Source organism: Pelodiscus sinensis, chromosome 3 (genome assembly GCF_049634645.1).
Source record: "Pelodiscus sinensis isolate JC-2024 chromosome 3, ASM4963464v1, whole genome shotgun sequence".
NCBI classification, from domain to species: domain Eukaryota; kingdom Metazoa; phylum Chordata; order Testudines; family Trionychidae; genus Pelodiscus; species Pelodiscus sinensis.
In genome coordinates, this window is record NC_134713.1 from 47,730,920 (window position 1) to 47,758,748 (window position 27,829).

The 27,829-nt window shown below is 39.6% G+C and overlaps 1 protein-coding gene across 1 annotated transcript in view; it reads right to left on the bottom strand.

The window, feature by feature from the left end:
• The window catches only part of LOC112547815 (protein eyes shut homolog), a 302,929-nt gene that overhangs the window by 89,305 nt on the left and 185,795 nt on the right, over window positions 1-27,829 (bottom strand). Inside the window, exons 8-9 of the mRNA XM_075923696.1 lie at window positions 18,390-18,587; window positions 13,637-13,758 (exon numbers count right to left, since the gene is read on the bottom strand). Of these exons, the coding sequence (XP_075779811.1) occupies window positions 13,637-13,758; window positions 18,390-18,516 (249 nt within the window). The 5' untranslated portion in view covers window positions 18,517-18,587. The remainder of the gene's footprint in view (window positions 1-13,636; window positions 13,759-18,389; window positions 18,588-27,829) is intronic.

Consider the following 27,829-nt stretch of genomic DNA (forward strand, 5'->3'; position numbering starts at 1 on the left):
GGTTAGGGTCCATCAATGGCTGTTAGCCAGGATGGGTAGGAATAGTATCCCTAGCCTCTGTTTCTCTGGAAGAAGGTAACAGGGGAGGGATCACTTGAGGAACACCTGTTGTGATCCCTCCCTCTGGGGCATCTGGCATTGGCCACTGTCGGCAGACAGGATACTGGGATAGATGGACCTTTGGTCTGACCCAGTATGGCCGTACTTATGTTTTTATTTGGGATTGCATACAATCTTGGAGGTTTACTGAAATTCTAACTGCTGGTAGATTGTTGAGAAAGCAGCAGATATTACATATACCCCCCCCCCCCCCATCCTGGGCCATCCTGGGCTGGACAAACAATGCTATTCTATGTTAGCATATGCATGATACATTCAGAGTTCTTTCTCCCACCACAAAGAGCTTTTGCAATACAAGTATCCATGTTTTTGTCACCACAAGATGAGTTTCCAACATGTTCTATTGCACCTGCAGCTGACTCCGACAACCAGCTAGAAACTTTAGCTGGTTCACAATGAATGCCCTAAGTTCTATTCAGGGCAGACCAACATGAACATAGTACAAGAATATTGCACAGTCAGTATTGGCTGCCACTCTAATTCTGGGTCCATTTGAAGGTCCTGGCCATTCAAATCCTAAATGGTCTAGAAAAAGCTAAGCTGAACATTCACTCTGTCAGCTGTCAACTAAAATAATTTAATTTATTAGGCATGCTTTAGCAGTTAGTCCTCAGAATGGAAAATATGTTGTTCATTCCTAGGGGAAAATGCTTTCACAGTGTAAGGCACTATATTATGGAAACTGCTTTTAGAGATCCAGCTGAGCCCACATATTATACCAACCAGTTTCAAGGAGAAACTCAGGTCTATTGGGAAGTTTTTTGCTAATATTTAGGAACCATCTCCCAAATGGCTATTAACTTAGATTCGATCTTTCCACTGCTCAGATTGCTAGAAGGGAGGAGAGAATGTGGCTCAGTTTATGATAATTTAGTGTTTCAGTAATTTATGTCCCTCAGTCCAGTATACTGGGTACTCATCTTAAGGGCTATGTCTACACTGCACCCCTTTTCCGGAAAAGGGATGCAGATTAGACACTTTGGAATAGCAAAATCCATGGGGGATTTAAATATCCCCCGCGGAATTTGCATTAACGTGGCTGCCGCTTTTTTCCGGCTTGGGGATAAGCCGGAGACAAGAGGCAGTCTAGACGTGATTCTCCGGAAAATAAGCTTGAAAGTAGGAATAAGAGATCCTCCGGAAAAGGGCTTATTTTCTGGAGAATCACGTCTAGACTGCCGCTTTTCTCCGGCTTATCCCCAAGCCGGAAAAAAGCGGCAGCCATGTTAATGTAAATTCCGCAGGGGATATTTAAATCCCCCACGGATTTTGCTATTTCAAAGTGTCTAATCTGCATCCCTTTTCTGGAAAAGGGGTGCAGTGTAGACACAGCCAAGATGTATAACACAGTTTCAGTAGGAGTAGAGAAGCAATTGGCAACTTGCAGGATATCACACTATCGAGTTAAATAAGAATAAAGTTTAATGAACTTTTAGACTCCATAATATTGTCCTATTTTTCAAAGTACACTTACCATTTATATCCTTTTGTGAACTCTCAAATGAATTTTTATAATACACCTGAAACTTAGAGGTCAGTACAAAGAAAGATTAGAGGACAACGGAAGAAAGACAGAATTAAGAAGGGAATATGACAATTCACAGTCTTTCATAGCATGCTAACAAACAATCAGTAAGGGCTTGATTCACAAAGAAATTTTGGCATGGTGATGCTAGTGTCACTGCATTAATTTTAAGACCCTAGAAAAGTCAGTGTCAGTCAGAAAGTCTGAGTACAGCAGCTAGCTCCCTACAATGAATAGAGACACACAGACACTGTAGAATAGAGTTCACAGAATCCAGCATGTTTAGAGGTTCCTCACTTAACACAGTTAATGGGAGTTGCTAAACTTAAGGTGGGTGATGTGTGGTAATCTCTGACACTCTTCCTGTGATAGATACCTAAATCAAGGCTACAGGGAGTCATCTCCTGATCAGGATTCTCAGCTACAAATCCTTTTGGTGATAAGCACCTGTGCCATTTCAGGAAGAAGGCAGCAGTAGGCTCTCCCTCATATTTTTTTAGGGTACTCTCCTGGGATGTGGGAGATCCCCAATACTAGTCCCTACTCCATTTGAGGGGTGAAAAGGGATTTGAACTTGGCTTTGCCACCACACAAATGAGTGCCCTAGCCATTGGGCAATGGAACATTCTGATGTGGGGCACCCTCAGTCTTCTCCTGTTAGAGCTGTTCCAGTATTGATAAACAACTGACAAAATACATTGGAACACAGGTACTAGATCCTCGATCTCCCACGAGTGCTTCCACCACCTAGCTAAAGAGCCATTCTCTCTCTCTCAACCCCTTTTATTCTCCTCCCCCAAGAATCTTTAGACTAGCAAGAGCCGCCTTCCACTAGCATTCTGTGTAAGTTACTTAGGCAAGAATAATACGCAGGATAGGAGCCAGCTTACTGGATCAAACCCCGCATGAGGCATAGGTGGACAAATGCTTATCATCCTATGGTTCATACAACACATTTGTACATTTTCCATGAGACTGCAGAGTGCAAGGAGAGAGGTAGAAAAAGAGATGCTTACAGAACTTTTAGCTAACATTTAGGCAGTATACAAGTTTAGACTATGTCTACACTGCAGAGTTTTTCTGAGATACTAGAGGTATCCCAGAAAAGTTCTGCTGCATCCGAAGAATGCATCTGTTTTTCCTAAAAAAAATTTGGAAAAGCAGATGTGTTTCTCCAGCATTTCTGTAAACTTCATTCTATGAGGAAGAAGGCATGTTCCAAAAGAAGGGTTTTTTCCCCAACATTTGGCCCCATGTAGACAGGCCAAATGTCAGAAAAACCTCTTTGAAAGAAAAGCGGAAAAAGATGTGCAAATTGTGGTTCGCAATTTGTGTATCTTTTTCTGACTTTTCCTTACAGTGTAGACATACCCTAAGTCCTGATTTGGGATACTGACAGATAAATCCTAATGTTCTAATTTGTTTGTCTTATCAGAGCCCACAATCCGTAATTGTGCATGGAGTTTATGCCTTCCATATTTAGAAGTCCTAATTGTGGAAAGCAAAGATCTCAAACCTCAGATTTCTTATGTAAAAGGTTTAGAATCCTCACATTTAAACAATCTTGTCAGCATATTCATTATTTAAATAAATGATTAGACATTAGAGAAAAAAGACTTTCAGATTTAAGGTGTTATCAAACAAATACATTCCAATTTGAATGTAAAAGGCGTTATTTGTTTTCTATAGTTAGTCATTAATTCAACATAAGGTAAGTAGTGAGGTTTTTTGTAGGTTCTATTTTTTAATGTCCGGCTTTCTGAGAAATGATGAGCCTGCAGGGATTTTATTGATTTGCTAACTGTGTCACAGTCCATTTAAAACAAAATGACATGACTCTGTGATAGAGGAGATGACAAATGTGTATGTACTGTTGGAGGAAAGCAAACTCAAGTGAGTGAAGAAAACAAAAGAAACACAGAAATCATATGAAGAAAGCCAATTTAAAATACAGTGTTATAAATGACAGTGGGTGACTATAGCTTTCTGAGTGGTTTTAGTTGTAAATGGTGTTCTCTAGTAGGGTCAACAATATTCTCAGAGATTTCACAAAGGGAAAAGTTTCTTTGCTCATTGGGAGAAAGTTAGAACAGCGTCATAAGTTGTTCACAGCAATTATAAGACTCAGTCCTGCAAATAACATCAATATTATATATCAGAGGGGTAGCCGTGTTAGTCTGAATCTGCAAAAGCGTGCATCTGACGAAGTGGGTCTTTGCCCACGAAAGCTTATGCTCCTACACTTCAGTTAGTCTATAAGGTGCCACAGGACTCCTCACCGCTTTTGCATCAATATTATAGCTTGTTATTCAAGTGAAAGTGGCAGTAGTGTAGGAGGAGATTGTTCTGTACTTTGGGTGGTAGTGGTTGATACATTTATTTTTAAAACAACTACTATTTCTATCTATTGATGATGTGTCCGAATGTTACTTATTTTTTTCAATACTCATTGAAACTCTCCCATTTGAACTCCTGTTTTAATTTAAAACCTAAAATTTATATTTGATAGTTCCATATTTAAAAATTGTACACACATTTAGAAACAATGTGCCACATCTGCATCCACCATATTATATGCTTACTAGTTATGTACTGTTGCTGTGAGTGTGAGCTTTGACAATCGAATAATGTTCTCTATTCTGATCGCCTGTGAAGTGATTTTAAGATGGCTATGCTGCTAAAACATTAATGCTATAACCACGATCATAAGGGCCTCCTACAAGAACCTTTTCACTCTGCCACAACCTGTCTTTCAGAGCAATTCAGTAGCATAACAGCCACTATGGGTGAAGAGAGCTGTCAAAAATAAAATACAATAAAAAAGGCCAAAAGTGGGTTTTACCTTTCAGAATATTTTTGAATCATTATGTTGGCATAAAAACTTTTAAATAGACTAGTTGATGTAAAAGCAAATACATTAGAAGAAGTATTAATATATCCACAGATGGGGTACAAAGAAAAAAGGCTTATTTACCAATTTGATTGAACTCTGAGTTAGCATGTTCTTGGGTTTTATTTATATAATGCAAACAGTCAGTTTTTGTCCATGGTGTCGGTCTATTGTGGCAGGGTAACCCTGCTCCTGGGTCCCAGTACCCTGCCCAGTCCTTCATCTGACAGTCTCAGTACTGTGATAGTAGTTCTTGGCAGGATTTGAGCTCTTGTTCCTCAGCGACAAAAGGTATTGGGGCCGGTGCCCCGGGGTCAGACTGGGCTGCAAAAACAGTCTTCTTCAGCTCTCAGCTGGACTCTAAGGTTTTCAGGAAAAAGGTGGCCTGAAACCTCTGTTTGGAACTCCTGACCCACCCCTCTTTGCTGTCTCTGGCAATGTTGATGTTATCTTTCTTAGTTTGTCTTGTTCTTTTCCTATCTGCTAAGGTCTCCTCTAACTTCACTTCCTTCCTCTCTCTTCCTCTCTCTCTCTCTCTCTCTCTCTCCCCACTCCCTGCAGGAGAGCTTCCATTTAAAAGGCTCTACTTAAGCCTCAGGTGAGATCAGCTGGCTCTGATTGATTTGCAGCAGCTCTATCTCCTCTGCTCCTGATTAGCCAGGAGCTCTCTATCTATTATAGTCCTCCAGCCAGGGCTGGCCTTAGGCCGATTTGGTTGAATTGGGCCCCATGCCTAAAGGGGCCCCGTGCCCCTGAACCCAGAAGTGCCAGCTGGCATTACAATTTAGAGCTGGGGGCCCTGCTCCACCAATATATGGAGGGGGCCCCGGACCCCTCATACATTCTCCCACCCCGCCCCCAGAGCGTCCCCCTCGGCTCTGGACCATCCCTACTGTGCACGGCTCCCCCTCACCGTCTGCTGCTGCCATGTGTGGCGTTGCAGGTGGGCAGGGCCCGGGTATGACATCACATCACGTCACGCCCGGGATTTTAAAACTCCTCGGAGGCATGTTGCGTGACTGCCTCCGGGTTTGGACTCCAGGGCCTGAGTGCAGACTCCAGCCCCGCATCTCCTGCCTTTTGTCTATTTTTGTCTCCTTAGGCCTCCAGTTAAAATTTTCAAAAGCACTTGAGTGACTAAAGTCATTTTTGAAAATTGAACTTGGAAATCTAAGCTCAGATTTTTAAAGGTAATTAGGCTCCTAAAGAGACAGTTGCAAACTCAGATCTTCAAAGATATCCATCTGATCTTTACACACCTTTGAAAATCTGTTCATAAGTGTCCTAGTCACTTCTGAACATGAGATGTAGGAGCCCAGTTCTAATTCCTTCAGGCTTTTTTTTTATTTGAACATTTATCTACACTAATTCTCCTCCTTTTCTCTTTCACTATCCAATAAATGAATGGATCAAAATTATAGGTGCTTCGTGACTATGCTGACTTGAGAGTGGAAAGATTTCATATTGTCATGTATGATTTCTGGTAACCTATCTGTGATGGGGCAGAGCACCTCTGCTCCTCCGAGGCAAATCCGCCCTGTACTGAGCCGGTGGTTGCACTCGCACTCCTCGGGGAAACCTGGGGAATGCGGAGGTTTTGCCCACCCTGCACGGTCGCCGCGGGCCAGCTGAGCATCAAGGGCAGGGTTAGAGGCGAGGGCCAGACGTCAGTATGGCGGGAGACGCACAAATGTCAGCGGGCAGGTCGGCGAGTGACATCAGAGGGCAGGAGGGTTAAAAGAGAAAAAGAGTCCCAGGAGAAGGGGGGGAAGGGGCAGAGGGAAAGAGAAGGAGGATCTGGCAGGAAGGAAAGGAAAGGAAAGGAGAGGAGACGGACAAGGTGACGGAGTAGGAAGAAGCACAGGGCAGGAGTAGGGCCCGGCGAGCTGGAGGGTTGCGGTCAAAACCCCCGCCGGCTGGGCAGGTTCAGCCGAACATGTTCTTAGGGCCCTGGGCTGGGGCCCATGAGAGAGGGCGGGTCCGGATCCCCCTACCCTCCCCGTGGCCAATCGCAAGGAGTTCAGTGCCGGGCACCCAGGGAGAGCGCCAGTTTGGGACTACAACTTTTCAGATCCCCTCTTTGTGAGGGTGGCAAGACACTGAGAGGTGGGCTGCTCGTGTTTCAGACTGGTTGGCGGTGCCTGCACCTCAATACCATCTCAAATATGAAAAACTAGATTGATACCTGTTCATATTAGGAGCTGTTGAATTCAGTTCACCATTTGTAGTATCTCATTAGGATGTTTAGTGGAGAAGATACTATTTTTTTTATTTATACTGTGGGCAAAGCATGGGCTCACAAGAATTCCTCCATTGTTTTACCATGAGTCTCAAAACATTTGGTGTTTTTCTAAAGGCCTGGAGTCAATTGATTATGTAGGAATCCCAGCTTTAATTTAAAAAAAGTTCTCTATACTTCTGGGCCATACAGCTAAGGAGAAAAGCTTTAAAACATGAATCCTAAATACTCAAGAAACAAAAGGCCAAGAAAAATCCAACGTTTTATTTTTTTTAAAAATCATATGATTTGTAGACCACTCTCATAACTTTGTGTAGGCATTCCTTGTGATTTTTGGGTTGGCAATACTACTCTTTGATTGGTGAATTTAGAGAGGTCTCTCCCTTCAGTTTCCCTTTCCATCCTCCTTTTTTGTCACAGGTCATCAGAGAATCATAGAGACAATGGAGAGTAGGGTGAGTCCATGACTATGTTTAATGACTGGTCAGGGTGACTGACTATTATCAGCCAGTGGTCTGAATGAGTTATCTACTGCTATCTGTTAATCAACTGTAGAAAAGGCTTCATGAGCCGACCTTATTTATATAGACATACTTCCTCTGCCACAGAGATCAGTATACACACTTGCTGTGTCAAGGTGATCAATTTTGGCTCTTTTGGGTCGAAATTCACTTAAAACTTGGAGCTGGGAGAATGAAATGCTGTTATCCATATTGTATGAAAGACTTGAACTTGATATGACCTGGCTTAGGGTCTACCATAATTTGAACACTAAGCAGAGGATAGTGAGTCACATCTAACAAAGTCACAGAAGATGGAAACAGGTTTTATTTCTGGTGGTGTAGAATCTATTTGGGAGTCCTCCATTATATCTGACACTTTAAAGTGTTTAAAGGCAGAGCTGACTAGAATCAATTGAGAGTCCTTGTCTTGTCTCAGTGATCGCTTGAGCAAAAATCATTGATAAAATCTTGTGTATACTGACCTTTTACTCAACATGCAGGCAATATGTGTTGAAGGGCAGTGCAAAGGAGGCAATGGTGGGGAGGTACCATATTACCTAGTGAAATCATTGGTGCTGAAATCACTAAGGACTGGAATTTGACCACAGAACTGACACTTTCTTAAGAAAGACTCAATTTTTTTCTATTTAAAAGTAAATCAATGTAACAGAAAACTGCAGTGCTCTCTGGTTACTTTTTAAAAATCAAACTTTAAACTTTATTGAAAAGATTGGATAGTTTGCAATTGAAAATATTTGACCTGCACTTAAGGCAACTGATTTAATTTTGTGTAAAATTTTGCATAATAAAGGATTGCATTTTTTTTGAAAATGTTCAACTATATTGATATACATTTTGATCAAATCTACTTCTGATGTGATATTTGTGTGTGGTTGTGGGGGCATGGGTTTTTGTTTTGTTTTTTTCCCTCAACAAAAAATCCTGGGTGGTGGTGCCCCGCCAAAACTGTTCGAATTGGACCCACACTTCCTAAAGCCAGCCCTGCCTCCAGCCTAACCCTGTCACACTATTTATGTTTGAGAACTAAATATATTTATGAAGGAAATTTAATATCATAAGCATTTTGTGTTTAATTTAATAAAAGTAAAATGGTTTTGTCTTAGAGTCTGGGGCTTTTTGGAAGGACAGGGTGAAAGTACCTTCCCCTGCCCTTTCTTTTCACCAGGATTTTAAGCAAACAATTTTGGAGTGAGTGGAAAGTAGTTTGAGGAAAACTACAGCTTCGTGATCAAGTTTTCATGGATCCAATCCTGACCCTTTCAGGCCTCCAGCCTCAGTGTAACCTTCCTAACTAACAAGATACAAGGAGGAAAAACTCCAAATGAAACAATAAAATTAAGTAAGAGTTTCTAGAACACAAGTGGACCCTCTACTGGAGTCACCCACCTTTTCAGTTATGCCACTTATGCTTTTTAACACAGGCATTCTCTGGTCCAGCACCTTTCACGGTCTAGCATGACTTTAGTTAGCTAGTTGTCCACTTATCATGGGTGTGACTAAGTTTCCCCCGGTTCCCAAAGTTTGTTTACAGCCATCTGTCCTGGTTCTCAGTGTTCTGTGCTGTTTTTTAATCTCTAATTTACCCAAAATGTCTTCTCAGATCCCAGTAAGCAGTGGAAGTGTTGGTAATACTGCTAGACAACATTGACTTCCCGTGGTTTGGCAAATTCTCTGGTTCATCACCAGTCAGTCCTGAGGGTGCCAGAATGGAGAGAGTCAACCTGTATTTTAGGTGTTTTTTTTTTTAAAGTAGCAGAAATTAAAAAAGAAAAACAAACCTAAAATACAGGTTGACTCTCTCCATTCTGGCACCCTCAGGACTGACTGGTGATGAACCAGAGAATTTGCCAAACCACGGGAAGTCAATGTTGTCTAGCAGTATTACCAATCAGTGGTTTGATGTTTTGGTGGAGGTGGATGCACTTGCCAAATATATGTGGCATTTTTCTCCTTTAAAATGTTTTACAATTAGTTTAGTCCTGATCTTGCAAACACATGCAGTGTTTACTTTATTCCTGTAGTGAGTCCCACTGAGTTCAGTGGGACTACTTGCATGAATAAAATAAAGTATATGCATAAGTATTTATAGGTTAAGGGTTAAGGTTTTAATACTCAAGAGGGTTTTTTTTTCCACATAGGTATTATTATTACTCACATCCAGTTAAATACCAGCATCAAAATACCAGGACATAATTCACAAACATTAAAAAATGAAAAAAAAATGTAACTTTGAAATGCTTCCAGCTCTGGGCACTGGCTCTCATTTCCCTTGGGGTGTTTGACCTCCCACTCCAACCCTACCACCATAGCTATAAAATCCCACCTCTTCCTACCCCTCCAAATGTACCCCTACCCTTGCTCTGACCTTCCCCTCCTGAACATGGATGTGGGTGGTAGGCACAGGGGGTAGGTAGGAAGAACTGATTTACATGGGCCCTGGTTGCTGCTGAGTATCCACAACTATTTTTTCCTGTGGATGCTTTAGTCTTGGAGCTCCCATGGAGTCAGCACCATGGCTTCCAGCTTTCCTTGATATAGGGTTGCCAGTTTTGTCTGGATGGATTCCTGGAGGTTTCATTAAATGGAATAATATTTAATTTATCTTTATTTCCTCATGGCTCCAGGACAATTCTGGGGGGCTGGCAACCCTACTTGCATGTGGCAAAAATAGGAGGATTGGCAAATCTGTCAAAGAGTTCCCATTCAATCTTTGTTCAGTTGAAACAGCAACATACAAGCTACAATAAGTCTTTCCACTAATAGGTTAGAGACCTATCCATCCAAAAATCTTAAAGTACTTTACAAGTCAGTATCTGACATTACATTCAAAACTCTGGTCTCAAACTGCTAAAGGACATCCTTATGGGTGAGAAACAGAATGTTAGGCAGATCGGAGCATTGCAGCACTAGTAGTACTGCTGCTGGTCCTTGTGCCGCCCAGGTCCACATCCCCCTGAAGTGGGAGAAGGGTAGAGTGGAGCAGAGCTGGTAGCTCTGTTACGGGCCTCCATGCTGCTCAGCCCCTGCGTCCTGCTAAGGTAGGGCCCTGGGCAATTGCCAGGAACCATCTTCTGGGTGGGACCATTCTGCCAACGGTCCATCTAACCCAATATCCTGTTTCTGACAACAGCCAATTCCAGATGCTTCACAAGGAATGAACAAAACAGGGAAATTTTGAGTATCCAACATTGTCATACACTCCCTACTTCTGACAGTAGAAGGTGTCATCCAGGGCATGGAAATGCATCCTGACCATCGCTAATAGCTATTGGTGGACCTATACTCTATGAATTTATTTAATTCTTTTCTGAAACCAGTTACATACTTTTGGCCTTCAAAAATTCTTATGGCAATGAATTCTAAACACTGACTATGTTCTGTGAAGAAATATTTTATTTTGTTGCAAAAAGGCTGCCTATTCATTTCATTGGGTGAATGCTAGTTCTTGCGTTATGTGAGGGAATAAGTAACACATCCCAATTCACTTTCTCCACAACATTCATCATCTTATAGATCTCTATCACATCCCACTTAATTGTCTTGTTTCTTAGCTGAATAGTCCAACTCTTTTTAATCTTTCTTCATATAGAACCTGTTCTATATCCCTAATTATTTTTTACCCCTCTTTTTATCTCTTCCAACATACTTTTTCTTTAAATGGAGGGTGACCAGAACTGTAAGAATACTATGTATTTATGTAGTGGCATTTGTGAGAAACTGTACCCTAATATTAATCATTTTTACAAAACCATATTAGATCCTGTACAAGTATGCCTTGTGAAATAGCATTGGAAAACGTTCACTTTCCTCATCTTTAATCATGTCATCAACAAGTCCAGTAATTAATATAATTATTTTATCTAAGCCAGTAAGTTTGCACTGAATTCATTGAGAAAGTTCATTTGGCATACCAAGGTTTGTACATATAATTTTTCTACTAATGAAATGTGAGATTTTCCATGCACTTGTATTTTCCAAGAGGCTAATTGGCAATACAAGACACACATTTCTGGTGACAAGTCTGGGACTGGAAATTTGCTGGTGTCAGTCTGCAATGTAATTCATGGGTCCCAGGATGAAGCATTATAACTGAATGTGTGCATAAAGTTCATGCTGACGGTTGTGTAAGCAGCCACCGTTTTCTGAAACATGTATTTCCAAACAAGCAAGCAAGCAAAAATCTAGACACATTGATAGCTTTCCCTTAAACAACACTGAAAAGACTTGAAGGAAGCTGATAGTTAGTCCACTATCCAATTCTCTTTCCTGCTCCCATTTCTTTTTCTCACTTGACAAAGCATTCTTGTACTCCTGAGAAATAACCAATTATTATGATCCACAAATCGAGATAACTGATGTATCTGGTTAAATTAATTACCCCCCAACCCGCTCTCCCACATACAAAAAACAAACAAAAACTGTTTCTCCAATACCACCAGCCAAATATGGAAAAGCTTATAATAAAACTGCATTTGTTGTGAAAGAGGCAGTTAAAGCCTCATTAAGAACAATGGTCTCAGTCTAAATGAATAACATGAAAATGAGTAGTAATAGAAATGTAGCCGTGTTAGTCTGGTGTAGCTGAAGCAAAATACAGGACTATGTAGCACTTTAAAGACTAACAAGATGGTTTATTAGATGATGAGCTTTCGTGGGCCAGACCCACTTCCTCAGATCAAGTAGTGGAAGAAAATAGTCACAGCCATATATACCAAAGGATACAATTAAAAAAAAGTGAACACATATGAAAAGGACAAATCACATTTCAAAACAGGAGAGGGAAGCGGGGGGGGGGGGGGGGGAGGAAGGAAGGTAAGTGTCTGTGAATTAATTATATTAGAGGTGGGGAGAGTTAGATGTCTGTGAGCTTCTAGGTATTTGTCTGGCTCTTTCAATTTGCTTTTTTATTTCTCCGGGTGGGTAGTTGAGGATTATAAATTGAGGTTTATAAATTGAGGTGTATAAACCTCAACTACCCACCTGGAGAAATAAAAAAGCAAATTGAAAGAGCCAGACGAATACCTAGAAACCATCTACTTCAAGACAGACCCAAGAAAACCAACAATAGAACACCACTTGTCATCACCTACAACCCCCAACTTAAACCTGTCCAATACATTATCAATAAACTACAGCCTATACTCGAACAGGATACAAAACTCCAACAGGCTCTGGGAGACAGACCCATAGTCTCCTATAGACAACCACCTAACCTCAAGATGATTCTTACCAACAACCACAGGACATACCACACTAATACCAATCCTGGTATCTTCCCTTGCAACAAACCCCGTTGCCAGCTTTGTCCACATATTCATTCTGCTGATACCATTATTGGACCTAACCAAGTGAGTCATAAGATCAAGAACACATATTCCTGCGCATCCAGAAATATAATTTATGCTATCATGTGCCGAAAGTGTCCGTCTGCTTTGTACATTGGACAAACATCTCAGACACTTCACCAAAGGATTAATGCCCACAAAACAGATATCAGACAAGATCACAAAGAAAAAACAGTTTCTTGCCATTTCAACCAGAAAGGACACTCTCTCAATGACTTAACCACTTGCAGTCTGCTACAAAGACCTTTTACATCTGCACTTGAAAGGGAATCCTCTGAACTGTCATTCATGTTAAAATTCGACACTCTCCAAGAAGGAATGAACAAAGACTCTAACTATCTTACCCATTACCAAGATAGCTTCCCCAATTATCACCTCTAATACCATTAGCTCACAGACATCTAACTCTCCCCACCTCTAATATAATTAATTCACAGACACTTACCTTCCTTCCTTCCCCCCCCCTCCTCATCTCCCTCCTGTTCTGAAATGTGATTTGTCCTTTTCATATTTGTTCACTTTTTTTAATTGCATCCTTTGGTATATATGGTTGTGACTATTTTCTTCCACTACTTGATCTGAGGAAGTGGGTCTGGCCCACGAAAGCTCATCATCTAATAAACCATCTTGTTAGTCTTTAAAGTGCTACATAGACCTGTATTTTGCTTCATGAAAATGAGTGTTTTTAAAAGTATCTTTAAATTAAAAAGCAATAAAATGAGTTGAAAAGCCTTCTATCACTTTGAACTGAACAACAAATGGGCATGTTTTCTCAATAATTATGTTTAAAAGTGGAAAACACTTTTCTTCCCTGTCAATATTGTCAACTGAAAAACTGGAGAATAGAAAGCCTAATTAATTATAAATTATTTTCCAGGTGCATAAATTAAATGAGGATTCATATGTTCCATAGCACAACTTCACCTCTTGGTCTAAGACACATGAGCAAACAAATTAATTATAAGATCAATCATCATATTACTATATACTCACCAAATGCAGATCCATGCATGTAGAATTGTGGTCACAAGCATTGATAATACAGTCATCAATGTCCTGGTCACATGTCAGTCCTGCATATCCAGGGTTGCACAAGCAATAGAAGCCATCAACAACTACAAGGACAACAAGAAGCATTTTAGCATTTTCATTATAATTTGGAACTGAAGTGAATTATTCAAAGTAAAATTATTAAGCAACTTAAAAACAGGACAGAATAACTTCAGGAAGATACTTCGACTGACATTACTCTCAAATATACAGCACTGCATACTTCAAATCTTAAAACATCACTTTGAAATGCCTTGACATAGTCTTTTTTAATTATCACAGAAATCAACCTACCGGTGCTGTCTAGTACTTTAAAAAAATCAATAATTTGAAATAAGAAATAATTATGTATGAGCCATCGTTAAGTCTGTGCAAAGGCTGTGCTCACATTCAATTTACTGCTGAGAAATTTTCCATGGCAAACTTGTGTGTGAAGTACATAGGGTATTTTTGTTTCAATAATGGTTTTAAATAAATATGTGAACAGTAAACATCACTTTTGAAGTGGTATCTTCATATTATAACACTATATGAAAGGGAAACTTGCTCAAGAGTTGAAATTTGGCAGATTAAGCTGGTTTCACTCATGATGTATTTCCATGTTACATTGTAATCTTCACAAGCTAATGATCAGAATCCTTCCTTGTTTCATTATTAATGATATAAAAGAGAGAAGTATCTTTGGGCCATTACAGCTACGCAAGAGACAAGTGACAACCATAATTGCAGTTCTTACAGGGCTAGATTTATTACAACTTCACATAGGTCCCTGGATTCTTCATTATCCCTAAGATTTACCATGTAATCTATGTTGTCACTCTGTCTCTGTACATGTAACTTCCATTACTCTCATTAAATGCTTTGGGTCTTTCATGGCAACAGCATTTTTCATCTGTCAGGAGATGCTTTAGCTTCCTCTGACTCTGGATTTCTGCAGTCATGATTCTGTACACAGTGCAGTGGAACTGAGACCTCGGAGGACAACAAGTCAAACCCACAGACATCACAGACAGACAAGATATCCACAAAAGAATAGGCAGTTTGGAAGCCAGGGACACTTTACTTCCATACCATTTCTTACCCTATTTTACATTTAGGAATATGACATTTATAAATATACAACAAATAAAACACGATTGTAAACACACTAGGAGATAATATTTTAATCTGGCACACCAACTGAAGTCAATTAGCTCATTCCTGCATGTAAAAGTGAGATGCATAAACTTGTTAAAATTGATCATTGTTTTGTAAACTAAAAATATGTTTTATGCAATTATGTGCTTAGACAGTTGAGGCCAGATTCTCAGCAGGTATACATCATTCAGTTAAAATTATTAGAATTAAGTCAGTGATTCTCAAATTTTTTGGTCCATGGCCCAAACTGCTCAAGGCAGACTTTTCTGCAAATTAACAGCCACATATCCATGATGACAAAATGGATGCAGGAGGGGGTGTAGGTGCAGCATCTGGCCAGGAGGTAGGGTACAGGAGCAGGCTAGGGGTGGAGGTCTGGGTGATAGATAGGGTGGAGGAGTGGTCTGTGGGTGAGGGGAGTCTTTGTGGGAGGTAGGGGCAGGAGCAGGGTGGGAGGGGGCAGGTTCTCAGCAGAAGGGAGTTGTGTGAGGGCAATGGGGGTGCAGCATTTGGGCATGAGGTGAATGGGGGCACTTACCTGTCTGCATGCCTCCCACTGCTCCCCGGCACTGCCCTCATTGCTCCCTTTGGCCATGATTCCAGCCAATAGGAGCAGTGGAGAAAGCCTCCAGACAAGCGGTTTCCTGTGCTGCTGTTTCTCCAGCCCGGGAGAGGGGGAGTGGCTTCCCCTGCATGTTGGATCTGGCCCGCAAGGCTCCCCCTGGTCACCCATAGTGGGAAGCCACTGCTGGCAATCCAACCTCATCAGGCAGGAGAGGGGGTCTGGAGCACCAGTGCAGGCTCCCTGCTGCTGGAGGGGACAAGTCCCAAGCCCTCTTCCCACCTGTAACACAGTCACAGTCCAGTAATGGTCGCCGGACCACACTTTGAGAACCACTGGATTAAGTGGCTTTATACCACTTGTGAATTTGTTTTAAAATGTCCACATCACTAAGTTTTATTAAAATGCAGCAGATGTCTGAGCATTACTCAGGTTCATTGTTACTTACACAGGACCCAAGTTTTATATACACTACGTAAGCAAGAAAACCTAGATTTTACATATCTGTTTGGATATTAGAACTGTTGTCCAGTAAGAAATTGTTAAAGTACATGGATACACTCAGGATATTATACAGTGGATACACTCAGGATATTATACAGTGGTATAATACCATATTAGCATTGTATATTATGTTAATTTGTATTACAGCAGTAATCAAAACGAGCTAGGTGCTGCACACAAGCAGAAGAGCAGATAGCAAATTTATTGCATATGCTAATTAAATACATATACAGCAATTCCACCCAAGAGCACTTAACCTAGCAAATTGCTTATAGGCATCAAATGGCATGGTCAGTTCAGTACCAGTGCAGGAAATCTCAGTTGGGTGTTGAGGATCTGAGGCTCTGATGAAAAGCTACTCTGCCTAAGCACTACTTCTGAGTACTGGCATGGTGTGGGGAGCCTGCTGCAATCAAGTGATTTTCAACCCAAAGGACCTACCCTGTAAAAATCAATGGAAAACCTCCCATTGACTTGAGTGAGAGAAGGACTGAGCCCTTAGCAATTTAGGCTGGCCCAGAGCAGTGGTGTAGAACACAGTCACACATTTTCTTTTACTTGATGGATTCCAAGTTACTTAACTATAGATTGCAGACTCTTTCTTGACAGAACACTCTCCATTAACTCATTTGGTAGAGGCCTGTGATTTGTATAGAAGTTGTGATGTGAAGGTCTAAATGCCCTTCAAATGTGGCACACTCTCCAGTGGAAATGGGTTTGTTACAGTACTGTTTCTCATGAGAAAATTATATTACTTTTTGCATCCTTCCTGCTGGTTGCTTATTTTGAAATGGTTACAAGAATTATTTTCCCCAGTCACCAGATCCAAATAGGGCATTTGTCTCTACTTAACCGAAGAGTGCCCCTTACCCTGTGCTTGTCTGTTTGGGGTAATGGAAGGGCATACCATGTAAAGAACACTCATTCATAACATCTTCATCTCTCTGGACTGAACTGTGACACTTGACAGTGTCTCCAGAACCCACATAACTTTTCTAATTCTGTATTGCTTGAATTTCATGTGCTTTAAATTTTCCATCCTGTATCTCTAAGCAGTTTCTACACTACATTCCATTTAAATACATAGTAACTTCCCCACAGCCTTTGACTTAACCCACATATTCTTGAAAAAATTAATAAAATATTAAAAACCCTTTTATAGCAGTTTGGATTTAGTTGTCCAAAGCATTACATAATCTTAAAACATGGGTTGATGTGGCAACTTCAAAGATAGTTTATGTGACTAAAAAACAAAGAGTGATGTAACAAACTTCTGGATGGAATTGATTTCATTCACGGCTAGAAAGCAGCAGATTCTAACTCACTGAGGTCAAGAGGTTGATTTTAATTGTCACAGACACTGCAAAGATAGCTACAGCAAACTCAAGCTATATAGTGATGGGCCAGTGTTGAAATCCAGCCCGCTTATTCCTGTCCACCACCCTCTCCAGCTAAGACTGGCAGCAGACCTCTCCCCTACATTATGGAGCCTGCAGCCAGGGCCCTGACCTCTAGGCCAGGAGCCTGCAGGTGCTGCAGCAACCCCTGCATCACCTGTTCCTGGGCTTATGAAGTTACAGGTAAAAAGCTAAAAAAGGATCAGAATTTGAATCTACATTTAGTGATTTCATGACTATATGTGGTTTAGTGAAACATTAAGGAGGTAGTTTTTGTAATTCAAAATATTGTTAACAATTTCTGTACTATTATACGTTTCGATTAAGAATTGCAAAGCTGCCTAGAGGATTCAGATGGAGAATTCCTACGGAAATTCATGGTATCTGTGCATATAAATCTCTAAGGCAGCTTTGAAAATGTCAGTCTTAGCATAGTTCAGAAATGTACAAGGCAATTTCACTCTTTTTTCTTTCCTGTCAGTCCTAAAGGCAAATGTATAGTAATGCTCACCTAGAACCTTATCAAAAGTGATGCCAAAGAATCAGATGCTGGAGCACTTAATCTTACAATATACACAGGACAGTAATTCATTAACTAGCCTATAATGATTAAAGAAGAAATATAAGATGCAGGTATCAAGAAGAGTGAGAGAGAAACATTCTAGAAAGCTGTTGCAGGTGACCAGGCTCCACATTTTATATCAGTGTGATCATATTAAAATGCAGCATTCACAGATTTGTTAGAATCATTACATATACAGTCTCATTGCTTTGTGTTCTTTTCAGCAATTTGAAAATTATCTCCGTCAAATGCAATATACAAGCTCCATTTGGCTAATTTAAACATTAGAAAAGACAACTTAGATCTCATTAAAATTTCTCATTAGCTGCAATTGTGACCCATGGATACATAAACCTCTGTGCCAGGAGATGAGGCATTTTGGCAACAATAATCCTCTTGGCATAGGCTTTAGAGTTACAGACAAACACAATTTTAATAAATTATCTACTGTTCTCTCCAGAGTCACTCAGTTGCTGCCTCAGATTCAACAGTAGGAGCACTCCACGTTAAAGTGAGTAACTAGGCTGAACTTACTGTCATAGCAATATCCGTGGAGACAAGGGCCAGAACTGCACTCATTGACATTGATCTCACAGCGTGGACCAGCAAAGCCCTTTCTACACTGGCACCGGAATCCAAGGGGAAAAATGTCCAAATCCATCTCTTGTATGCACACAGCTCCATTCTCGCAAGGATTGCTAATCTCACAAGGCCTAAACTCACAGTTGGAACCTGTGAAAAGAAAGAAACAAAGCTGTCAGTGTTTAACTAATGAACCAATGCCAGCAACTGCTAGCTATTATGTGCGATATTTTCTTTAGTGTCCTGGCTCACCTCCTTCATTTGGGGAGACACTCAGCTATACTTTCTAACTTTTTTAAATGAACACAAGTTTAAATACTTGCTTTGCAATCTTACAAACAACCAAAAATAGATTCATTTTGATGTGTGTTGTATCTATACACTGAGTATATCACTTGAAAAGCTAAGTAGCTTTTTAAAATATTTTTATGATTCTTTTGTCTTTACCCATGCCATGTCTCCTAAAATGCATTTAATAAAATGTATTGATTTAATAGGCATTTTATTAACGAATTTGTTGCCTCCCATCCTGTATTCCTGTTATTTTGTCACAATCACCATAAAATGTTTTTGAGGATTCAGTCCAAATTTAGAACATGGAAGAAATGCAAATAATTGCTTTTTTTATTATTTGGAAAAATAGATGGTATATTTTAATAATGTTACACAAAATAATTAAATATTTCATAGATTCAATGTTTTAAAAATCAGGGCTTTATTGAGAATTAATGTTGACAATAGGAAGAAAAAAATAAACATAGAAGTAGTTGAATCAGATACATACTTCCTAAATCTGAAACAAATCCAACTCTTTTTGTATGTAAATTCATTTTGCATACTCATTTGTCTTTGTGTTAAAATGTGGTCTTTAAATGAATATTGCAATTGGTCAAGTGCTGCTCATTTCTCAGCTGCTTGTCATTTCCTTGGTTTTTCCATGGGATCTTCCATGAACTCCTGAAAGGCTAGCTGGCAATATGGGCAAACTCATAAAAAAGTAAGTGCCCATTGTGTGGTCATGGAGCAGTCAATCATGGAGGTAGGATGATGGAATGGTTAGGGTACCAGCCTGGAATTCAGAAGACTGTACTGATTTCTCTGCTCTGGAGTGCTTTCCTTTACTTCTTGCATGACTTCTTATGACTCACTTAAGGCTAATTAAGAGAGGGATTTAGGGTGCTAGTTTAGACTCACAGATTTTAACGTCATAAGGGACCATCATGATCATGTAGACTGATTTCCTGCACACTGTACTCCAGAAAACCCCACTCAGTCACTCTTGTATTAAGCCTGAAACCTCTAGCTGAGTTACTAAAGTCTTTGAATAATATTTAAACAATTGATGTTACAGAAAATTCACCATTTATGCTACTTTAGACCTGCAAATGATCTATGCCTTGTGATTCAGACGAAGGTGAAAATCTTCCAGACTCAATGGCAATTTGACTTGGGGGAAAAGTGCCTTTCCAACCCCAAATATGGCCTCAGTTAGGTGCCTACATTTCAGATTTGAATATCTACATATGAATACCTAAAACAGATAAGGTGGGAGTCCTGGGATGGGCTTCTTCCTTTGCTCCTTGCTGCTGTCTCTTATGTAGTTACTATAACATCAATGAGTAGCATATATACAAAGAGTGATAAAATTGTATCTTCTCAAGTAATCATGTGGGTAGTTCTGTAGTTTGTTTTGCATGGTTATTTATGTAAATTATAGTGCTGGGCAAGCAAAATTTGAGGGGTAGATAAGTATAGGTTTTTCTATTTGATTGTCAGGCTGACAATCTACTATATTTTTGAGAGAGTCTGTTTGTCTGTTTGTTCAAGAACTCCTTCTAAACGGTAAGAACAAGAACCACAAAATTTGATATGCAGCTTTCTCTTATCATTGCCCCCAAGATTACTACTTTACTACAGTGGCTTAAAACCTTATGAAGTGCTGGAAACTATTCAGTGTAACCTCAGTAGCAACTTGGGCGCTGTTATACGTTTTGAGTCAAAGTGAAATCTTGGCTTTCTGAAGTGTTTCAAACTTTTTGAGAGTAGAATTAGTCTGGCTTTTGGGAGAATTCAATGCACATTTATGACTCATCCTGCATAGCAGTCCCAATAAACTTTGCATGCTTAGTTTCAATACTGAATATTTCTTAAACTGCTTCCAAATTGAAGACTCTCTGTCTTACGTGGGAATTGGAAATCATAATACTGAGATTTATTTAAGCAAAAAAAAAAAAAAAAAAAAAAGTGCTGACCACATAAAATCTTTTATATAGTAGTTTGGCACATGTCATATCTGCACTTGACTGACTAAATGTAGAGATCGTAGAATCATAGAACTAGAAGGGACCACAGGAGGTCACCAAGTGCAGTCCCCTGCCCTCATGGCAAGACCAAGCAATGTCTAGATCATCCCTGAAAGGTATCTTTCTAACCTGTTCTTAACTATCTCCAGTGATGGAGATTCCTCAACCCTGCTAGGCAATTTATTCCAGTGTTTAACCACCCTGAGAGGCAGGAAATTTTTCCTGATGTCCAACCTAAACCTCCCTTGCTACAATTTAAGCCCATTGCTTCTTGGCCTATCCTCAGAGGCTAAGGAGAACATTTTTTCTCCCTCCTCCTTGTGACACCCTTTTAGATACTTGAAAACCACTGTCATGTCCTCTCTCACTCTTCTCTTTTCTAAACTAAATAAGGCCTGTTCTTTCGGTCTTCCTTAATAGCTCATGTTTTCTAGACTTTTAATCATTCTTGTTGCTCTTCTCTGGACCTTCTGCAATTTCTCCACATCTTTCTTGAAATGTGATGCCCAGAACTGAACACAATACTCAAACTGAAGCCTAATCAGTGCAGAGTAGAGTGAAAAAAATCAAACCATATAGCTTCATCATTGATGTTTTTCTTATCTTTAATAGTAGATTTATTTGGAGAGAGCTAGAGAAAGAGCACTAAAGGTATACTTCATCCTGTTTACCTCAGACCATTTCTCTAGTTTGTCCAAATCATTTTGAATTTTGACCCTATCCTGCAAAGCACTTGCAACCCCCTCTCAGCTTGGGCACACTAGTATACATTAGCACAGCCTGGGTATGTTATGCTAGCTGCCAACAGCCCTTAGCCAGAATAACAACCTAGAATCACTGAACTATAGAGCAGCACTGACCTTCATAGTTGTACTGGCAGAAGGGAAAGATGATGTTACAGGAGACACCACACTATCTCTTTCACACTACAAGACCTCCTACATTGGATGATCTTTTCGTTGCTGATTATACTAATCTCCAATGCTGTATTCCAATGAGGTCCTACAGCATAAAGGCACCATGAGATAAATGAGGGCATGTCTACTCTAGCCCCCTAGTTCGAACTAGGGAGGCTAATGTAGGCATTTGAAGTTGCAAATGAAGCCTAGGATTTAAATATCCCGGGCTTTATTTGCATCTTCCCATCGGGCGCCATTTTTAAATCCCCTTAGTCCGAACTAATTGCCCGCGGCTACACGCGGCAGTCAAAAGTTAACTTGAACTAAGTCCTTAGTTCGAATTAACTGTTACACATCATGGAATGAGGCGTAACAGTTAACTCGAACTAAAGACTTAGTTCGAGTTAACGTTTGACTGCCGCGTGTAGCTGCGGGCAGCTAGTTCAGACTAAGGGGTTTAAAAATGGCGCCCGGATGGGAAGATGCAAATAAATCCTGGGATATTTAAATCCCAGGCTTCATCTGCAACTTCGAATGCCTACATTAACCTCCCTAGTTTGAACTAGGGGGCTTGTGTAGACATACCCTGAGAGTCTTCCAAAGAGCTCATTGTTCCATAACAGTTTGCCCCTTTTGGAAATAGGGTTGTAATGCTAATTCCATGCACAATTTACATCCACAAAGAACACAGCTAATGCCAGGTTCCTAATAGTATGTGGACTTTGCGATAAGCAAGGCTGTAGCCGAGTCTTGGTTGTTCTCCTCTATAGGTGGAACACCTACCCATGTCTACATAAACAGACTTGTCAGTTTTCCTACTATCATCCCTCTCTGTATGTGGACACATGCAGGAACATAGTAAAGGTCATACCAGAGTAGAGCTGTAGCCCATATATTCCTTTATCCTTTTTCCAGGGATTTTCCTCATAGCAAACAATTACAGGATAGTAAGTTCATAAGCAAAATTTCTTCATAACCCTGAGATATAAATAGCTGATTTATGCCCTGAAGTATACTGGTTTATAACCCTAATACATATTTATTGTATATAATATGACTGTGTCTCTACATTTTAGCTGTAAGAAATGCTAATACATTTTAATATTCTTGTTCTCAATACCTTGTTACAGTAAGTTCCACAGGCTAATTGTATGTTGTTTAAGAACAGTTGTCTCTTTTCTCTTTAAATTAGTTTCAGTTTGAGTCCATTTTTTCTTGTCATAATAAAAGGGTAAATTGGATGCTCTTATTGTCCTTGTATATACCATTCATTATTTGCTAATTCTAACTTGTCCCAACTTCTTTGACTCCTCTCTGACTGAAATAATCTTAGTCTTTTCATTCTCTCCTGAAACTGAAATTCACTCTATACCTCTTGTCATTTTCATTGCCTGTCTCCTGAACATTTCCATATGTTTCCTCTTTTCTGAAACAGTCATGACTAAAAGGAGTGCAGAATTTATAGCAATTTTGTACCATCAATTTATAAACCGACATGATATTTCAGTGTTATTTTCTATCCTATTTCTTTATAAAGTCTAATATCTTGCTTGAAATTTTATCCACTGCTGCACAGGTAACAGATATTTTGATTTATCTGCCAAGTTGTGCCTCATATTAAGAAATTATTAGAATAAACTAAGCTCAATTAGCTTCTTAAAATCTTTCTAAAGAAATAACTTTGGAGGATCACTATGGGACAAAGTTTGAAGGTTTTTTTTTTTTTTTTTTTTTTTTGCAAAAGCCCTGCATTTTTCCTTTCTTTTCTTTTTTAAAAATGTAAATTAAAAGAATCAGTGTCTCTGTGATATATAAATTATGGATAACAATAAGATATTTCTTTTATTTGGAAGACACAATGCAATTAAAAAGTATAATAATTGAAGCATTTCTAGTGGCTGAAACCCTGATTAAAAAGAAACTGATATAATCCCTCATGAATAGTCTTTGTTAATTATTAACATAATTTTAATAGAAAAATCCCAAAACATCTGGGAACTATAGACTATAAAATTAGGATATAAAATAATGATATTTTTATTAATTGTTATCTTCAGTGCAGACCAGTGAGGGGCTGTGAAACTATCTGCACTGCAACATATAAGGCTTTGCTGCTATGGCTCCCAAACTGGGCTCCTTTCTAGCAGCACACTGGGCACATCCTGAGTGTCAGAGTATAGCTACTTCCTGAGGCAGCAGGTTTGTAGAAATTTCGGTGGTGCCAGAACGCCCAGAGCCTGCACCCATTCCCACCCAAGCTGCCTTCCCCCACTTGACTAAGGTTCAGGGAGGGAGTTTGGGTGGGGAAAGAGGAAACTCGGGTGGGGAGAGGATTTGGGGTGCAGACTTTGATGGAGTTTGGGTGCAGTGCATTGAGATGTAGGGTGCAGGTTCTATGAGGGAATTTGTGTGAGAGAGGGGTTTGGGGCTGCAGGCTTATAGGACAAAGTCTGGATACTGTGTACAGGCTCTGGGCTGGGGCAGGAGGAGGAGATGCAGGACAGGGTGAGAGGTGCAGGCTCCAGGAGGGAGCTTGAGGATAGCAATGGGTACAGGGGAATGGGGAAGGTAAAAGAGTGAGTTTGGGACAGAAGAGGCAGTGGGAGGAGGGAGTGGAGTGCAGGCTCTGGGATGGGGTGAAGGGTATGGCACTTACCTGGGGCACCTCATCTGGCAGCAGCTCCTAGGAAGAGGCACAGGGGAGCTCTGTGTGTTGCTGCGCATTGTACTGCCCCTATGCGGATACCCTCCGCCCACCCCAGATTGCAGGGATGTGCCAGCAGCTCTCAGTGTGTGTGCAGGAAGCCTCTCTAGCCCACATCACCATGATATTATTCACCAGTCAATTATTAGTCTTCAAATGATATCTCCAAGACATATTTTGTAATTAAGATTACCAAAATGATGTTTAGGGAGTGACAGCAGGGATGTATTTAGTCACAAACATATTTTGCCTTTTCTTTCTATATTCTAGGTATACCTCAACTGTTCTGGTGTGGTTTCAACAGTGGTTTTCAAACATCTGTGGATCAGAAAATACTTTGTCTACTTAATATATTAGTTTATTGTTCCCCAACCTCTGAAGCCTTCCATTCTCTGAAACTGTTTGGGAACATATCTTTAGGCATATTTTTAAAAGGGATAAACAAACATCAACAAGTTCATGAGGTAAAGTGTTGGAAGATATACTGACTACTGCATTTTGAATTCTTTATCTCCTCTTCACATATGTAAATATTTGTAATACATGCAGACAGATCTGTAATCTTTGTTTCACCAATGTGCATGAAACATGGCTCATTCACAATGAGAGTGAAATTGCCCTTGTTCTCGGTATTGCATAGTCACTGAAATCAGTATCTCATGCAACTAATGAACCAGTTTTACAATGTAGCATAATGCAAAAAAAAGCTCTAGGGAGCAAAGTTTGTTGTGAGCAAAAAAGGCATGGAAAAAAAACCTAGATAACTTGATAATGTGGTTATTGAATGAATAAATCTACACACACTTTTCCATGTCTTCCTTATCGCAGCTAGTTTCTGGGATTTCAGCCATAATCACAGTGTTGATTACAGACACAGTTAGGAAGCATGTGTGGTATAAAAACCTGAACTGAAACAACATTAAACAGGAAGTAATTTGATGGTCTCTTTGGAGCAGGCAGATAGACTGTGCTTTACATAGCTGTACATAGCTCAGGGCAGGGACTTTCTCTTTCCCTCCTCTTAACACTTACCACTGGTAGAGAGAAGTAAGTCAAACAGTTGAAGGAGAGTTCATTTGAAGGGAAAAGAAACACATTGTCAGGAAAGACTGGAGCGGGGGGCAGGGAAGCAATCTGGTAGCCTACTTTACTCTGCTTAAGCCTGTATCTTAATTATTTTCACCATTTGCTTCCCCTCATTAATTTCAGAGCTTCTTTTAAGTTGATGGAGGCAAAAGGAGGTGGGGGAGTATAACCAACAGGTTGCTAGACATATCTTTCTACTTGCAGCAAACATTCCTCAGAATAACAGTGTGGTAAGGCAATAGTTACAGCAGAATCACTATAGTCTGCATGCCTTCTGGATTTTGAAAACAGGTTGACGGTCAGAATTTAAATGTTTTACTCAGTTCTGCTCCTGTGAAGAATAAAACAAGACCCTTAAAGAGGATCAAAATGACTATAGATTAAATAGCTATACCTGTGTAGTATATGGATACTGTCCAACTAAATTCCCATCTTTTTTCTTTCTTCGTATTAAAGAAATAAAGGCCCTGATTTTCCACTGTTATACTAGATTTGTGCTCATTTGATTTTTCTTGAGCCAGTGCATTCACATCATCCAAAAACTGGAGAATTAAGGGCAACATTTAGAACTATTGCAACCTCTAAAATTCTCTCACTTACCTTTTGTAGTATCTGAAATATTCAGTTACTAATAAATTACTTACTAAATGCATTTTCAGCAAGTACCTATCATTTCCCCCTTTCAAAAGTGTAACATTTTCCATTTAGTTTTCTGACTCATGATTTTAAAAGGTGTCTTGGCTAATCCTCAGTTGCAAGCTATAGGAGGCCCAGTTAATACTGCAGAATGGATATTATTTTCTTGAAGAGGAAATAAACTTGCATATAACTAATATTTTCAAACAATATGACCCAATGTTCTTCTGCTCCTAAAATGGTAATGATTTTATTCCTGTTCAAACATGTGCCCTTTCCTCATTCTCTGGAAAATAAGAAATCTAGATTACCTTTTATGAAGGTCTAGAAACTAGTGATTAATAAACAAATGAGACCTGATTTTTTTTCAATAAATATTCATATGAAAAGAACACTGTAGTTAAATAAGTTTCATAACATTCTAGCTAGGTTATAAATACAAGTCTAGACATATAGTTGAAAAATGTATTTTAAGAGACAGCAATGAAGAGATGAAGTTTTGTATAAGTCACGAATTGAAGTGTAAAAAATCATGAGACTTAAAAGGAAAAAAAATATAACATTCAATCTGTTAGTATCTCAACAGGCAGTTGAAGTTACCCATCATAATATAGTAAAATTAATTCAGTGACACTACTGGTCTCTTCTAGTTGCATTTTTAATTAAATTTAAACAGATGTAGATTAATAAAACAACACTAATTGGATGTTGGCCACAAGCTTCTTTATTAAAATGTGTATTAAATGAAGAACATAGAATTAATATAGTGGCTACCCTCCTATATATATATTTTTTTAAATCTAGTCACTTATGATAGACTATTTCTATCTGACGCTAAACAGAATACTTATGTTTATGTATTTGATTCACATATGTAGTTGATTCATTTGAATTAATCTATTTATCCAAAATCAAGAAAGTTGTTTTTATTGTTTTTAATGTTTGGAATAGTTCATGAGTTTCTAATTTTATAAGATCAATGGTTAATGAAAGAACAGGGTGACATATAGGCCCAGCCAAAGAGTGTGCAGGGTCCAAGGCAGCACACTGAGCCACATGGCCACATAGCTCCTGGCTGAGTGAGCGGGGGCTCTGAATGAATGGGGCCCAATGTGACCGCCTCATTCACCTTGCCTAAAGGCCGGGCCAGGTGACATGACATAACTTATCTGGAGCATTGCATCCACTTTTGAGTGTCACCTGTCAGTAAAGATACAAGACGAAGAATATCTTATTGTCCTTATATAAATCCATGGTACGCCCACATCTTGAATACTGCATACAGATGTGGTCTCCTTATCTCAAAAAAGATATACTGGCATTAGAAAAGGTTCAGAGACAGGCAACTAAAATGATCATATGAGGAGAGACTAGAACATTTCAGCTTGGAAAAGAGGAGACTAAGAGGGGATATGATAAGACACATATATGAGTGGTATTGAGAAAGTGAATAAGGAAAAGATATTTACTTGTGCCCATAATATAAGAACTAGGGGCCACCAAATGAAACTAATGGGCAGCAGGTTTAAAACAAATAAAAGGTAGTTCTTCTTCACACAGCACATAATCTGTGGAACTGCTTGCCTGAGGAGGTTGGGAAGGTTAGGACTATAATAGGGTTTAAAAGAGAACTAGATACATTCAGGGAGGTTAAGTGCATTAATGGCTATTAGCCAGTATGGGTAAGGAATGGTGTCCCTAGCCTCTGTTTGTCAGAGGGTGTAGGTGGATGGCAGGAGAGAGATCGCTTGATCATTACCTGTT